At 39.1% G+C, this 15872-nt stretch overlaps 1 protein-coding gene across 1 annotated transcript in view; it reads left to right on the top strand.

Annotated features, from left to right (window-relative positions):
• LOC142345736 (uncharacterized) overlaps positions 1-15872 on the top strand; it is a 160978-nt gene that overhangs the window by 37759 nt on the left and 107347 nt on the right. The window contains exons 5-7 of the mRNA XM_075398032.1: positions 10360-10676; positions 12405-12465; positions 13773-13940. Coding sequence (XP_075254147.1) covers positions 10360-10676; positions 12405-12465; positions 13773-13940 — 546 coding nt within the window. The remainder of the gene's footprint in view (positions 1-10359; positions 10677-12404; positions 12466-13772; positions 13941-15872) is intronic.

The raw sequence follows: 15872 nt of genomic DNA, 5'->3' as shown, positions 1-15872 counted from the left end.
TACGTAAAACGGCAGAGCGCGCGACGCTATCGGAGCCGTAACGGAGTTCCACAACCCGAGCGGTTGGTTAGTAACCCCTAGGGTGGGTTTCCTCAACTATCCAAACCAATTCACCGGTCTGAAGATGTTGCTCGGCAGGCGGCTGCCACTTAGAGCGGCGGTTCAGGTCGGTGACGTACTCTCTGATCCAACGGAACCAGATCGCATTAGCGTATGACTGCGCACGGGCGTAACGTTTACGATGGTCAAATTCATTATGGTCAAATGCCGACAACAAACGGAATACCGGTAGAGTATTCTTAAAGAGAGTGGTTAGGCGTTATAGCGTTTAAATCGCACGGATCAGCGATTACGGGTGTTAAAGGACGCGAATTGAGAGCATTCTCCACGAGACAAAAGGTAGTATGCAGCACCTCATCCGTGAGGCGACGCGTACCAAGAATAGAATACAACACGCGCTTGAAGCTGCGTACCAACTTCTCTCATATACCACCCTGATGTAGTGCGCTGGGTGGATTGAACCTCTACTTTTTACCTCTGTGAGCGAGCTCAGCTGCAATGTTGACAACGTTCCACTTTTCAATACTTGGAGTTTTCTCCTCTCCAATAAAGTTAGTGCCAATGACCGACCAAATCATGGCAGGTGTACCCCTACGTGACACAAACCGCTGAACTCCCATAACACAAGAACTGGTGTCCATGGATGTAACTATCTCGACATGAACAGCGCGAGTAGTGAGAAAGGTGAAGAGGAAGACCCACCTTTTCTCAGTAGTACACCCTACAGTAACATAGAGCGGCCCAAAGTAGTCAACGCCAGTGTTTGTGAAGGGAGGAGACGGTTATGCAAGTCTCTTCTTAGGTAAGTCAGACATGATTGGTTGCTTACAGTGTGCTTCGATAGAACGCAAAGATGATCTTAGTTTGAGTACTGTGTAGTGTTCCGCCTTGATGATAATGCTTTACGTGAGTTTGTTCAAGGAACAGTTTTACAAACGGATTACGTGCATCTAAGATGATTGGGTACTTTACGTCAAACCCAACATCCATTAACCGCTTGATGCGGCCGGAGGAACGGATTGGCCCATTTGGACTCAGCAACTGTGAATGTGGAGCGATTCGGCTGCTCCGTTTAACAGATTTATTGTCAAGAAGATCTTTTCTTTCGGTTTCAAAAGCTTCTTGCACCAAGTACTGTAGATGACGCTCGGCTTCGTCAAGTTCAGTAGGGTCAGTAATGCTATCATTGTGGTTACGGTAGCTGGCATGTTTCGGCAAAAGCCGGAAAACGTATGCGTCGATGCGCAAGTACTTTTGATAAGAATTAAACTTATCAAACGGAAATATTGAAGGAACGGGAGTTATCTGTTTTTTAACAGATGTAGCCAGAGATACCGTGTCTTTTATAGTGACTGCTTGTTGACGCCAAGTTTGATGTTTTTAATGACAATAAGTGCCTGAATAATTTTGTTCTTCAGCCGAGCGGCAAGTAGAGCTGCTTGCATTTTTTTGGGACAGTCATTATTTTCTTTGGCGCCACGCGCGCTTCACCCAAAACAAACGCAATCTCTGTTTCTACCTTGCCCGTAGAAGATTTTACTCGGGCTCGAAGAAATGCGACGGCACTAAAAATATCCTGGGAGCTGTCACCGAACATATGCATTTCTACATTATCAAAGAGTCCGGTAAAATAACTTCGAGAAATTTTGATGCTTTCAAGCTTTGGTAAGTCCGCACTCCAAGCCAAAAATCTTTCAACCTTGTCTTGCGGGAGCTCATCATCCCAATGTCCTGTAACACGCCAGATGTCTTTTAAGAGCAGTCGAGAACCAACAGTAAATGGTGCGGCAAGAGCAATAGGGTCAAAAACTTCCGAGACAAGACTTAGGACCAAGCGCTGCGTGAGTGACTTTGTGATAGCGCAGCTTGTACCCCTACTCACAACTAAAGTGTCATTAGCGTGATCCCACTTTAGCCGTAGCACATGCGATGAATCCTTCTGACATGAAATAATAACCTTGGGTTCAGTAGATTGAGGAGAACCATCAATTCGGTCAACCAGATTTTGCACATTGCCTACAAACTTTGTAAACTTGAACCCACCGAGATGGAGAAGATGTACCCTTCGCACCTTACCCGGTTTGTTTGGGTTTAAAACCGGATGCTGGGGTAGGTACCACTCTTTATCGTACCGGCTCTCAACCTTGTGAGCGTCCGAAACCTCAACTACATACCCCTGATTTAGGTCTTCCTTGATGTTACTAGTATATTTTTTTTTCTTTCTAAAGTCTTCATCCTTGGCCAATCGTTTTTCGAGAGATTTTAGTTGCACAAGTAATTATTTGGGAGCGTGATGTTGTCTGCTGCCCACATAGTATCTCAGGCCATTTTGTTAGGTGGTACTCTCAAGGATTACGTGAGCCCTTTCGTCTGCTGCAGATCTTGAGTCGACCTACTTGATTGCCCCGAATGATTCAATGTCGTACCATGACTTTACTTGACTTGCTAACGATATTCACTTTAAAGCACGTTGAGGTTAAACATGAACTTGATGGTAACGGACCGCTTAAGACCCAACCTATGGGTAAGCGTACGGCAACGGGTGAACGCTTCTCATCGGCAGAGAGGTTTTCTAGAGCGCGGATGGCTTGATAGACATCTTGTCCGAGTATCATCTCAATGTCTTTATAGGAATATGTCACGGGATCAAGGACTGCTAAGTGTGGGTAAGTCTCTTGCAGGCCCTGTACATTAATTATATCTGAGTCGACGTTCAGACTCTCCTGAACGAAAGGGTTGATGGTTAATGGTTCGAAATCCTGATGTTCTCTTGGTTTCACAGTAACTTCAACAACTCTAGTATCAACTACTTCTTCGTTATTAATTCCCTTGACAGTTAGCGTTAGTGCTTTACCGTGCAAATCGAGTCTATCTGCGAGAGTACCGGCCACCCAAGAGTTACTGCAGGCGGTATCACACAAAACTAAAGCCTTGGTATCTAAACCGGACGAATTGAACAACTGCACTTCAGTCACCTGAAGGAGCCCCTTAACCTCAGTAACTGATGACATCGTTGTGGTCTTATTAGACGGCTGTTGGCTAGTAGTTGCCTTCATTTGACCGGAAGACTGGATAGTAATGGGATTTGTTGACTGCCTTGCTGAGAAAACCCTATCTGCTCGATGCAATAGTGTGTTATGCGAACTAATACACCCTTCTGCTCGGCACTTTCTTGGTTGAGTGCACTGCCGGAATGTGTGCTTGTCGCGTAAGCACGAAAAGCAGATTTTATTATCCGCCACCAACGTAGCTCTCTGGGTTGGAGTCATTTCCTTGAAAACTCGACACTCCCATAATCGGTGGTTACCTTTGCATACAATGCAGCGAGATTAAGTGTTAGTGGAAGGAGATGGCATTTGATTCCTTGTTTCCCTTTGTTGTGAATTTGATGCAAAAACTTTTGAGACTGTTTGGTCTTGGTTACTGAAGTGCTGTTCTCTTCATGTTTTGCCTTGGTTGCGCTTTGTTTCATAAAATCATGGGCCTCAGCCTTTTTTTAAGCCAATCTTTAAAGTCAATGAGGGTAGGCTTAACCCAGTGCTTCTTAACCGTAAAGTGTGACCAGGACTCTTTCATGTTTGTTGGTAACTTCTGTACCGCTTGGTTAAGTAGGGAAGCACTCTTCAAGTCAGCATTGCATCGTATGATAGTTACTTGAAAACCCAAACGAGGCTGGATATGGCTGCAGAATAGTTAATGATGTTATCACTATTGTGCATTTTAAGAGGCGGAAAATTGCTTAGTTTATCCAAGTGTGCGCTTACGACTTTCTGTGGCTGGCCAAATTTACGTTCTAAAGTCCTTAGTGCATCCTTGTACATTAAACTACAGTAAGCAAACTCGGCTATTGCAATCTTGGCTTTACCGGTGACGAGTGTTTTAAGGTATGTCAATTTAACGTCATCAGTGAGCGACTGCGAGTCAATCGCGCTTTTAAATTGACCATACCACGCATGCCACTGTAATGGATCGCCATTATACTGAGCAGGTTTCCTTTCGGGCAAGAGGTCATTTTTCTTGCTGGTGATTGCTTCAGCCAATTCCCTAATCAATGACGCATTGTCCGGTATTGGAGGGGCAGGTGCAGAGACCTTTGGACCACTCCAACTAAACGGAGTGGGTCCAACATAAGGATATGCGGGCCGAAAACTGGAGTGGCTTGACCAAGTAAGACATTACTAGTGGTTGCGAATGGGTTTTCCTGTTTTGTGCCAGATGGTGATTGCATATCAATCCAAAGGGGTGAATTCTGATATATTCTATGTGGAACATTAGTAATTGAGGGTGCGATATGTGCCTGTACTTTATTCACGGTAGTAATGTCTTGGTTGACTAATGAGAGTCTGTGCTGTGGAAAACGCCAATGACTCATATTTGGCACAAAGTTTTGGCCGAATGGGATATTAGGCATATTTGGGACAGGAGGAGCAACGGAACGTACGACTTTGTGTACTTGGTTTGTATTATTTTGAAGTGTTGTGGACAGGAGGCTGATTGATCAAAGGGGCGTGTGGAATGGGAGCAGTGAGGTTAGGTGCAAATACTGGGTTCGGAATGAGAAGGGCATTAGGATGAGCGGGTTCGGAGTTGTGCTGTTGAGTTTTTAGACTTGGTGGGGTGCTTGAGTGCAAGGAAACATTAATTGCGGGGGATGTGTTATTTGATTTCGGAAAAGGAGGAAAAGTGACGTTTGGAGCTCGGGGAACAAAATTATTTTGTTGACGGGGACATACACGCTGGGCTGAATTGTTCTCAGACAGACTTGATGTTTCAGGTCCCCTAGATTGTGAGATTTGATAAGGTGCGTGTGGAAAAAACTCGGACGAATTATTTTGGTTTACTTGCGGTAAGAACGGCTCTGGTAAAACGGGCTGGTGAATGGGTGGTGAAGAAGCCCCTGGGGCGTGTACAGTAGGCGGGTGATTATATGCGGTTCCTTGGTTAGTTATGCTCGGAAGCGCCCTGCCTTGTTGGACTGTCTGATTCATTTGCGCCCGTAGGTGCGCCTGGTACAACGCCTGTGTATTAGCAGCAGCCAAAAGCTCCCAGGTGGGATCTAATAAGGGTCGAGTTGCTGCAAGGTATCCTTGCTTAAAATGTAATTGCCCCGACAATTTTTTAGAATAGAGTGCCTAGAAATTTCAGTGTTGTGATTTTCCACTGTTTCGTTGTTGTTTTGTCTATGGCATTCTGGAGGTTCATTTGTAGCCTCTGGTTCACCAGTTTTCTCATTAAGCTTAAAGCATGTGAGGTGTGGATCCAGTCCTGGACAGACTTTTCACTTCTCATTGAGCTCCTAGCACTTGCAGTTGTTTCAGATTGGCTACCTTTAGAAACCGCGTCCAGCAATTCAAATTCTTGCAGAGTTGCCTCTGCCAACCGTTTCCTTTTGTTTTCCTCCAGTTCATCTGATTCCATTTGCTTTTTCTGTTTAGCAAGGCGAATGACTGTCTCATTCTGTTTTTCAATTTCTGCGCGCCTCATTTTAGCAATTACGTAATCATGTTTACGCTGACTAGATGTTTTTGACGAGGCCATCAGTGAGGGAACTCTAGAACGAATGGAAGCCATCGGTTCCTGAAGCTCGCTCAGTTTATCATCAGCAGAGTTGATGTAGTTTTGTGCAGAAGTGAGTATCTTGTCGTTCTTAGTTGTCATTGCTTCCAAGTAAGACTCTAATGAAGGAACAAGTGCACTTGCATCCTCTGTTTTTCCTGCAAACGCAATCAGGTCCTCATTTTTGTCTACGACAGTCATAAAGGCTTCGTTGCACTTTGTTACTAGGCATTCAACTTTCAATCGCCTACGTTGACTATTTATTTAATGAAGGATATCTTCATGTATGGCATGCAATTCAGCTTCACGCTTCGACCTGGCAGCGTACAACTTTTTGACTTTTTGATCAAGACTATTAGACATCACGATGTTATTTCCAGAACCAGCAAAATTACCACTGCACACGGTAATCTATTATATGCATACTCCAAACAAACTAAATCCACGGGAAAAAACCCAACGCAAAAGACACCAATTACAGCACACTGTAGACAGTCTCTAAAACAAACCGCCCAAAGATAACAAATTAATTTGCGGCAATGCAGTAGTACAATAAAAGGATGAAAAGGTCGAGAAATTTACTAGCCGTAACTCCAGAATAAACTTAAGTCACATCCTAGCAAAACCCAAACCAAAACAAACAATCAGCATACTAACGGTGTTAAACAAACTACAAATTTGAATAAATTACAATAGTGTATTTGTAGAATAACACAGTTGGAAAAGTCAAACAATCCAGCCGTAACTCGAGAATAAACTTAAGTCACACCCTTGAAAGCTATAAGACCTAAACAACAAACCAGCATACTATTATACTCAACATACTACAGCAAAAACAACAACGTACTTCATCGCATATGACGTAGTACATCGAAATCCGCAAAAGTGGACGGAGAAAACAAAAAGCGAAGTTTTGGGAGAGCGACGTTATTGAAAAAAAAACGGAACACGGAAAATTGAAGAGCGAAGGACGAAAAGGACGCGGGCGAAACGGTACATAAACAATCGACGAGAAAAATTATGGGAGTTCGATAATTTTTACTGTAGGCCGGAGGTTGTGAAAATTTTCACAACTTTTTGTGTCTATTGAGTTTCACTCAATTTACGAACCTTCTTGCTGGAAAATTGATGTTCTGACTAGTTTGTCAAAATTTTTTTGTTCACTTTTTTATGTTTTTGGTCAACTTTTTTTGCAATTTCTTTGATACGGAACCGTAATCCAGTAAATTGGATGGTTTTATGCCTGAAAGTACGGTTTTTCAGTATTCGATATTGATATTCTATGTTTTTGTGGATTGCCTCAAAATTGACCAAAAATTTTCAAAATTGAACAATTTAGCATAATATTCTCACATTTTTCTCTATATCAGAGGTTTTTTTGATATACTAACCGACTATATCATTTTCCTCCACTTTCGGTAAATCGGCCAAAAATTTTCAAAATTGATATTTTTCGTCACAAAATTTATATTTCTGGGGCCCCTTACTAATATTTTCTACAAAGAAGCGCTTAATATCACTACCCCATGCAATATCGAAGATTAAAATTTGGGGGTTGGGTTTCCTGCCGTCTAATTTCAAATTAATTATACTGCAAGGAAGTGTTTTCAAAAAATTTGTCTCACAGTTTTTGAAGTTTGTCGATTTGTGGTATAACTCTTTCTCAGCGACTGGCTTTTCTTCATCTGGAAATTTTCTGCGGCTGTTGTGCAAAGTTTGATCATCGTTACTATCGTATAGTTGATTAGATGGGGATGCTATGCCCCTCTCTCGAAATGTCCACTTGATCAAGCAGCTAGGTCCGGCTTTTGTCGAGTTCCCGCCCCCGAACCCAATTGGGCACAGCAATCAATCCAAGGCGTTATAAGTGTAAAGAAACATTTGTTCTACAAATGCCTGTTGTTGACTAATTTGACTCATGAAATTTAAACGTAAATTTGTCATTTCTGTGGACCAATCAATCTGTGATCAAAATAACCCGAGGATTTTTGATCCTGGATTTTGAACATGTGGCAAACCACCTTGCTTTAGACTATGCAACGGATGAAGGCGTGGAATAAATTATACATACGGTAAGTCGTAAGCCAGTTCAAATCTGCCGAATTTCGCGGCACCAATATAAACTCAAAAAATAGAAACTGTAGTTCGAATGTAATTTCAAAGACCTTTATCTCCATATATAAAGCAACCTCTAAGCATTAGTACGATCATGACAACAAGTGAACTTAGACGGCAAGATTTTTTGATGCTCTTTTACTGGTTTTTGTCTGATGTTTTTGAAGTCAAAATCATTTCATATTCAATCAGCAATTTATTAAGCCGAAAACCAGCTTAATTGATACATATCGTGGTTATATTTACTTAAAATTAGGTTAAATGAACTTTTTCGGAACTTTCTACGTATATTAGATTGTATTTAATTCTTATTTTAAAGTCTAGAAATACTCGATTCTGATTGGCTAAAATTCGTTCGTTTACTACGTAACAGTTAGTTATGTTATCGATCACTGAACTTTAGTAGTAGCTTAGATTTTGATGTTTAGTAGTTAGTTGCTCTCGAATGTGTTTGTAAATGTTTCACAAATTTTTGCTTTACCGTTTTGTCTCCTACCCCCCCCCCCAAACCTACCTACGCCCTAGCAATATGCCCCCGCTAATCCCCTTGCTCAAGCACTTATTTTTATTTGGCTAATAATTTTTCCGTGATTTTTTTTGAAAATATTCACTGAGGTGAAGTTAGGTCAGTGATTATATTGCAACGCTCTTCTAGTCGTTTTCGGTATTTCGCTTTTGTTCTAGAACATTCTTTCACCTTTTAATTGACTTTTCAGGCTTTTGTAATTCCATTTTGAGTGATATAAATTACTCTCATTCTGAAATAAAGTTTGTTGGTAATGTGAAAGCGATTGTGAGTGAACGGGAATCGAAGTCATTATAGCTTAGTGGTTAAGATGACATACTGACTTCCTGCCAGTATGGTTTTCATACACCTGTGGGGTCTATTTTTTCACCCATAAATCATTTGTAACCTAAGCCTTCTATGATATTCAAAGTCGAAAGGTCATATTGAGAAGTTTTCTCAAAACAATCCCTCCTCTCTATTCAAACTACAGACAACCGCACACTTCGCACCAACTGCGTCGCTACCTTCCTAACTACTCTATCCCTCGCGGACCCTCACCTATGTACCCCCAAACTTAATACCTCCTATCCCCAAGCCCACCTACGCCCTAGCAATATGACCCCGCGAATCCCCTTGTCCAAACACTTATTTTTATTTGGCTAATAATTTTCCGTTATTTCTTTGCTGATTTTCACTGAGGTGAGGTTAGGTTAGTGTTATATTGCAACGCTCTTCTAGTCGTTTCCGGTATTCTACCGGCTGTTTTATTAGCTGAAGCAAGCGCGTTCATGACTTGAACTTTTGACTGTAAATTTGGCGTCCATTTTGTTTCTGCTTTCGAAGGTGGAACTTGCGTAACAGTTTTTGTTGTTCTTGCGTCTGTTTTTCGTAATGGCTGTTTAAAATCTCATTTAGTCTTCTTGAGTGAGAGTATCTCAGCATTTAATCTCAGGCGATTTGACTGATTCGATTTCTTTCATTCAGCAATTCAATTTACGTGTTGACTTTAATTATTACTTTAGTTTTTGCTTTGTTTATTTTTTTTTATCAATTTAGAGAAAATTTTTTGTTGCATAAGTTTTTGGCATCCATTATCAGTTCATGAGTTCAATTTTTTAAATGATAGTTGATATAGAGATATCTGAGCGATGCTATTAGTGTCCTTCTCTTGGTTTTTGCGGTTCACAGATTTTGATTTGCATCGGGGCGGTTCTTTTGTCTGTTTTGTCAATTTTGAGCAGCAATCTTTGTCACGCTGATACATGAAGCGGAGAAATAACGAGTTATTTTATTTTGCGGCATGAAACTGTCGAGTTAGGAAATAGCGTTTGAACAAAAATTCGCCTTCTCTATTGTGTTTTTTGTCCACATGCGGCAATTCGACTTTTTTCGCTGTGATTCGAGTTTTTTGATTGGTTGAGTGTTTTTCCAATTTCGTTTTGTAATTTTCAGGTCGAGTTTAGTTAAAGACTTGTCCTGATATGATTTTATTTGTCGATGTTTTACCGATCTTTGACTTCACACTTTTTTCAATTTATGATTTTTTTTTCATTTATTGATGCCTTTTTTGGACTGAGTAGCGAGCATGACTTCCTCTTCTACACTTAATGGAGCAATATTTTGTTCATTCGCGTAACTGGTTTTCATTGAGTTTTGCTCACTTTAGTAGGAGAAGTCAGTTAATTAATGATACCCAATCCAATTCAAGGCTATTTTAGAGCGGCTTTCAAATCTAACTCAATTGAAAACATCAAAACAAATTGGAATGTTTTAGGGTAATCATTGTTATTTTTAGACATGAAATTGGTATTTTTAAACTACAGGTCTGCGATGCTATCGCAGCTGTTTTCTGGCAATCTGTCAGCTATGGAATCAAAATTTCTTTGAAAATTTTCCTCAATCGTAAGTGGAAAAGATATCTGACAAAGAAATTATGAGATTCAAAGAGCATCAGTGGCTCGTGTTGAGTTCGCATTGACTTTTTGTTTAAATGAATACCAAGGTTAGTGGAGTCTAGATTACTTTTATCTGGAAGCCAACAGCGATACCAGGATGCTTCAAGTCAAGGTAATTAAAATTCTCGAATTTTGACCACTCTAATAGTTTAAATGTTGTTTAAGAAAATTATGGTTCGTTTAATGGACAAACAAAATTGTTGGGAGAAAATGCTGACACCCAGATAGTGCTGAGATTCGAACTTGAATCTTTCGGACATCAGCGTTCGTTGGATTCTCACAGTGGAGTTGGATCCAGAAGTGGATCTGGGCATGGTTCTGGAGGTACCAACGCTCACAGCAGTGGTGCCGGTGGAGGTGGCGGCCAGGCGTCAAGTAACGACAGCGTGGGAAGCAGTGAGAGTGGAGGGGGAGGGGGTAGTTCGTCGAAAAAGAAACGACACAGAGATCGAATCGCTCAACTATCAGGAGACCAGAATAAAGTACGTTGTACTTATGTAACCACGTATTAATTGCCACCCTCATCTCCTCAGCAGGCTATTATTGCGCTCCTAGTTTTAACAATTCAAAGAATTTGAATTAGATTTGGGGGCTGTCTTTTTTTTAGATCTGTGCACACATTTTCCTGATTTTTGACAATTTGAATTTTGAGCGATCCAACAAAGGAAATTGAGCGAAAACGCGATTGGTTTTGCAGCGTAATTTTTTTTTTCACGCCAATTTTGACGTAGAGTGAGAAATGGGTGTATGAACAAGAAATCGATCGTAACTTTTTGTTCACATGCGGCAATTTGACTTTAATTTTTGCCTATTTTCAACTTTTTGGTCGAATTTTTTTAAGTGGTTTTTCAATTGGTTTATTATTCATTATAGGTCTAGTCTTTTGTTTAGTCAATGAATATTCTTTGAATTTTGAATTTTGTCAGTTGTCCTGCTATGTTTTATGTGGTCGTCAAGGTTTTTTTGACCACCATATGACGTAAAAAGAATTTCAAACCTTTTTTTATAGCTGCGAAGCTGTAAGCTGGGCGAAGCTATATTGCGGTGCTCTTGGTTTTTTTTGTTTCGCCGTCTGACGCTCTTTTTTCGTTTTACATTTGTTCACACAGCAAAGCTGAAAAAGTCAAATTTTCTGAATGAATTCTTCCTCTCACTAACGGCATTTTCGCGCGTGACGTCATTTCTCACTCGCTTTAGCAAAAGTTTTTAGGTTTTTTGCGTGATTAGATTTTGATCATACGTGACTTACCTCACTCAATAAAATGACTTTTGCACTTTAAAACTTAAGTTTAGTTTGAATTTGCTTAAGGTCAAAGGAACTCATTTGTGTAGTAAAGGTCCCTGATAAGAGGCTTCTGCGGAATGAATTTTAACAAGCTTTATTTATTTATCGCTGAATGTTTTTTACCTAGTTTTTTGAGCGGCGTCGATTTTTCAATTTAGATCTGTATCTGTTTCTATCTCTATTATATGGCACGCAGGTCTATTCTTTCGCAGCTATTCCGGCAATCTGGCGGCTATGTTTTGTTTATTCGTTCATGCTATTTCAACTTAATGGCATGCGTGACGTCATTTTCCACACTTGGTGGAGAGAGTTTTTGTTCATTCGCGTGCTTAATTTTTTGGTCAGACGTGACTTAACTTTACTCTCAAAATCACTTCCTCGCTCTGCAATGGACTGTTCTTTAATTCAAAGATATAAGCTCACCCATGTGTTTCACCCTAATGGAAGTTTATTTGAGAGCAGCTAATAGAAGCAGCAATAAGTTATACACATTCTTAATCAAAATATAGCATCTCAGCATTTAAAAGAAACAACTTTGTTCTGTTTCACTCTTTTTGAGACTGCAGATATACGAAGACATTGCGACTAATTTGTGGCAATTGTCAGCTAAATTCCAAATTTGATCTCTTTGTGATTGTAGTAACAAATGTAACATTTGAGAAGTCCTTAATTTTTGTAGTATTTTTACCTATCAGTGTCAAATTCAAACTTTTTTGCCAAGTGTTTGGTGGTAATTGAGTTTTAATCTAAAATTTAGTTTTCTTTCTCTTGTGCCCAACTTACCGCATACAATGAAAATTAAAAATACATGCTTGTCGTGTTAATAATATTGGAATTAGTCGCAATGCAATAGAAAATTTTGAAAGCCAAAAATTTCCCTTTGAAACTATAATTGACGAGTTTGAAGATTAAGTTTCCTGTTTAGGGTCAGTTTATGAAAGATGCAGAAATGAAGTCCGAATTCGGAGGCAGCATAGAGAGAAAAGGTTGGTAAAATGGTGGGTTTCAATCTTGTGATATTAACGATTTTTTCAGTATCGATGAATTTAGGGCTGGTTGATTTACGAAATCTGGACTGGCTATGCTATTAGACAAGTGTTTAAAGGAAATATTTTGTCATTGTAGCGGAACGCTTTTGGAGGATGATTAATAGCCGACCTCATCTATTCAGCCGGCTATTATAGCGCTCCTATTTTTTTACAATTCAAAGAATTTGAATTGTATTGGGGCGCTGTCTTTTTTTTTTTTTTTTTTTAAGATCTGTTCACACATTTTCATGATTTTTGAAGTCAAATTGGAGTAGTGATTTTGGTCACGCCGAAACAGGAAATGGAGCGAAAAAGCGAGTGGTTTTGCGGCGTGAATTTTTTTCGCTCTAATTTTAAAGTAGAGTGAGAAAATGGTGTTTGAACAAAAATTCGGTTTCTCGGTAGTGGTTTTTTGTTCACATGCGGCAATTTCACTCTGATTTTTACTGTTTTTTCGATTTTTTGGATCGGATTTTTTTCTAAATGGTTTTCCCAATCCATTCAAAGCTCATTCTAGGCCTAGTTTTTTGTGTGAATTAAATTTTCATTTCTCGTTAGTGGTTTTTTTGTTCACATGCGGCATTTTCACATCGATTTTCTGTTTTTTTTTTTCTTTTTTTTTATCAGAATTTTTTAAAAATGGTTTTCGAAATTCACTCTTAGTCCATTCTAGGTCTGGTTTTTCTGTTTAGTCAATGAAAATTCTTTGAATTGTACGTCAGGACTTGTCCTGCTATGTTTTTTACTTCGTCGAATAAAAAAATGTTTCGCTTTACCTCATTTTGCCGCCTTTTCAACATTTTGCGTGAAATCTTTTTGACTTCTCTAGGCTAGTTTCTCTCTTCTCTCATTCTGCTAAAAGTGATTTTGAACATCAGTTGCGCAGCAAAGCAATTCAAAATGAACAGAGTCAGTATAAAAAATTGAAGTCAGAAGTAGAAACGGGATAAACCCATAAAGCCCAATTTTAGATGCCCGCTATTTGAACGTCGTTCCTATAAGTCTTATTTACCATCTCTAATGCTTATTGTTATTGATAGGAGCCCCTGTAGCCTCTCTCTAAGAAACAGAAGTATGTTCAACTACGAAATGCCTTCAAAATAAATCGGACTTAAAAAAATGTTTTTGTACAAAAATCTTTCTTTTTCAATATCTTCTGTTATTTCAATCCCAATCATGCTTATTGGAATCAACGGCGGCTATTTTCCGGCAATCTGCCGGGTATGTTTTAAATGTTGGTTGCAATAACAATTTTTATCGTTTAGACTTCGACAAAATTGAGAATGCCGAGATCAGTTCGGTGACTTCGGAGAAATCGACCAAGAAGCTTCTGAGATTCGATGTTCCTGCAGCAACATCCTCGGCATCTCACCAGAGTGGGGGAGGTTCTTCCAACATTACAGTAAACTCTGTGGCTGTTGTTAATGTCACTGGTGAGTTGACTCTTTGCTTACGGGTCGACCAGTAAGTAGGCTGACAACTTTGAAAGATACATCTTCTAGTACTTGTGGTCAGTGGGACTCGATAATCGATAATGTTCATGATGAGAGAGCCTCATCTTTCTTTTTAATTGCTCTCAAACGAGGTTTGTAGCATTTATAGTAGTCCTGTCGGTCTTTTTTTAATAGCCGCACAGCGATAGCTGGGGCTATTATTGGCCTTCTCTTGGTTTTTTTACGACTCGAAGAGGAGTATTGGTTTTCTTAAGGTTTTTTTATAGCTGCGAAGCTGTAAGCTGAGCGTAGCTATATTGCGGTGCTCTTGGTTTTTTTTTGTTTCGTCGTCTGACGCTTTATTTTCGTTTTACATTTGTTCTAGAACATTCTGTCTCGTCACTGCTTAAATGGCTTTTTCGCGCTTGATTTCACGCTTTCTGCGTGACCTAAATTGCGGTCATTCAGAAACAGAATCTGTTCCTGAAACAAAGTTGATTGTAAGAAAACAGATTGTATGGTCCGACAGCCGAGTGGTTAAGGCGACTGGCTGTTAATCCGGAGATTGCCGGTTCGAGACGCGACAGGGAAACTTTTTTTGCACTCAAAAACAACCTCCTTTGAAATAAACTTGTAAGTTTTATAGGCGGCGGCGATAACTATTTTCAACTCACTTCTGCATCTTTTTCCATCTGTATTTTACGGCACACAAGTCTATTTCGCAGCTATTCCGGCAATCTGCCGGCTATGTTTTTTTTTTACCGGAAGTACTATTCGTTCAGACGATGTTTTGACCTAAAAGCGAAAGCGAGTAAAATAAAATGTAAAAGCAATGTGAACTAATTTTTTTCTGAGCGAGAGAAGTTTTTTGATCATGCGCGGCGTTTAGTGAATGACTTTTTGACATTGAAAAGTAGTTTTTGACTGAATGGCACATATAGATAACCGTTTTTAGCCGTTTTTTCGTCTAAGTGGCCTAGTTTTTTTGCTTGTAATTTGGTTTTTTGTAGAAATAATTTTTAATCGATGCTATGTTGAAATGTAAACCCCGGAAATTGATAGCACAGTATTTTACATAGCCTGAAATTGCGTTTCAAATGCGAAATTGGCACATATTTCTTGATTTTTTAGTTAATTTTTGGCTTTTTTTTCTATTAATTGCCTCATTTTTGGATCTTTTAGCTGTTTTTTGTCAAAAATCAGTTAATATGGCAACTTCCCTTTGATAATTCATATACTCAATGCCTCTTTCTACCTCGATGTAATTTTGTTTCATAAAATTGTACATTTGCTTATCCGATTTTCGTAGTTTTTTTGCCAATTTTTTTTCAGTTTTTTGTTTGTATTTTGCTTTTAATTACTAGAAATAGTATTTTGGGGAACATGAGGGACTTTAATTTCGTTTCAAGAAAAATTCAATCATTTTTTGGTGTTAAGTTTTTGAAAAAACAGATAAATTTTTTTCATAAATGCAGTCTTAAATATTTTTTGACCACTTTTTTGCAAAATGTTTCATTGTTTCGTATGTCTGAATTCTGCTTTTTCTTGTTTTATTCTGTTCAGGAAGTTGGACTTTTGTCTCGAATGACTCGTTGTCTTTTCTATGTCTCGAATGCTGATCAATGAAATGTACTCGTTTTTATTGTTTTTTTTTTAAATTTGATTTTTAACTTTCAAAACTCAAGAGTTGGTCTTTTTGTTACGGTGTTCCTAACATTGTGTCCATATTCTTCACATTCTTGTTTGCATCATTCTAGTTTTCTCCTGGCACCTACTTTTATATTCGTTATATTGATTTTTTCAGTTGTTAAAAAATTGAATGAAATCAGCTTTTTCTTAGATCTTGGTTTCTTCGGTTTGCAATTTATTTAATTCAAAATAAGGTAGTATTGGGAGTTTGCTAGAAAGTCTTTTCCAACATTTCTACTTATT

The sequence above is a fragment of the Convolutriloba macropyga genome, chromosome 9, assembly GCF_964194025.1.
Source record: "Convolutriloba macropyga chromosome 9, txConMacr16.3, whole genome shotgun sequence".
Lineage (NCBI taxonomy): Eukaryota > Metazoa > Xenacoelomorpha > Acoela > Convolutidae > Convolutriloba > Convolutriloba macropyga.
The sequence above is the reverse complement of the archived record's forward strand: the minus strand, read 5'-3'. Positions and strand labels throughout refer to the sequence as shown.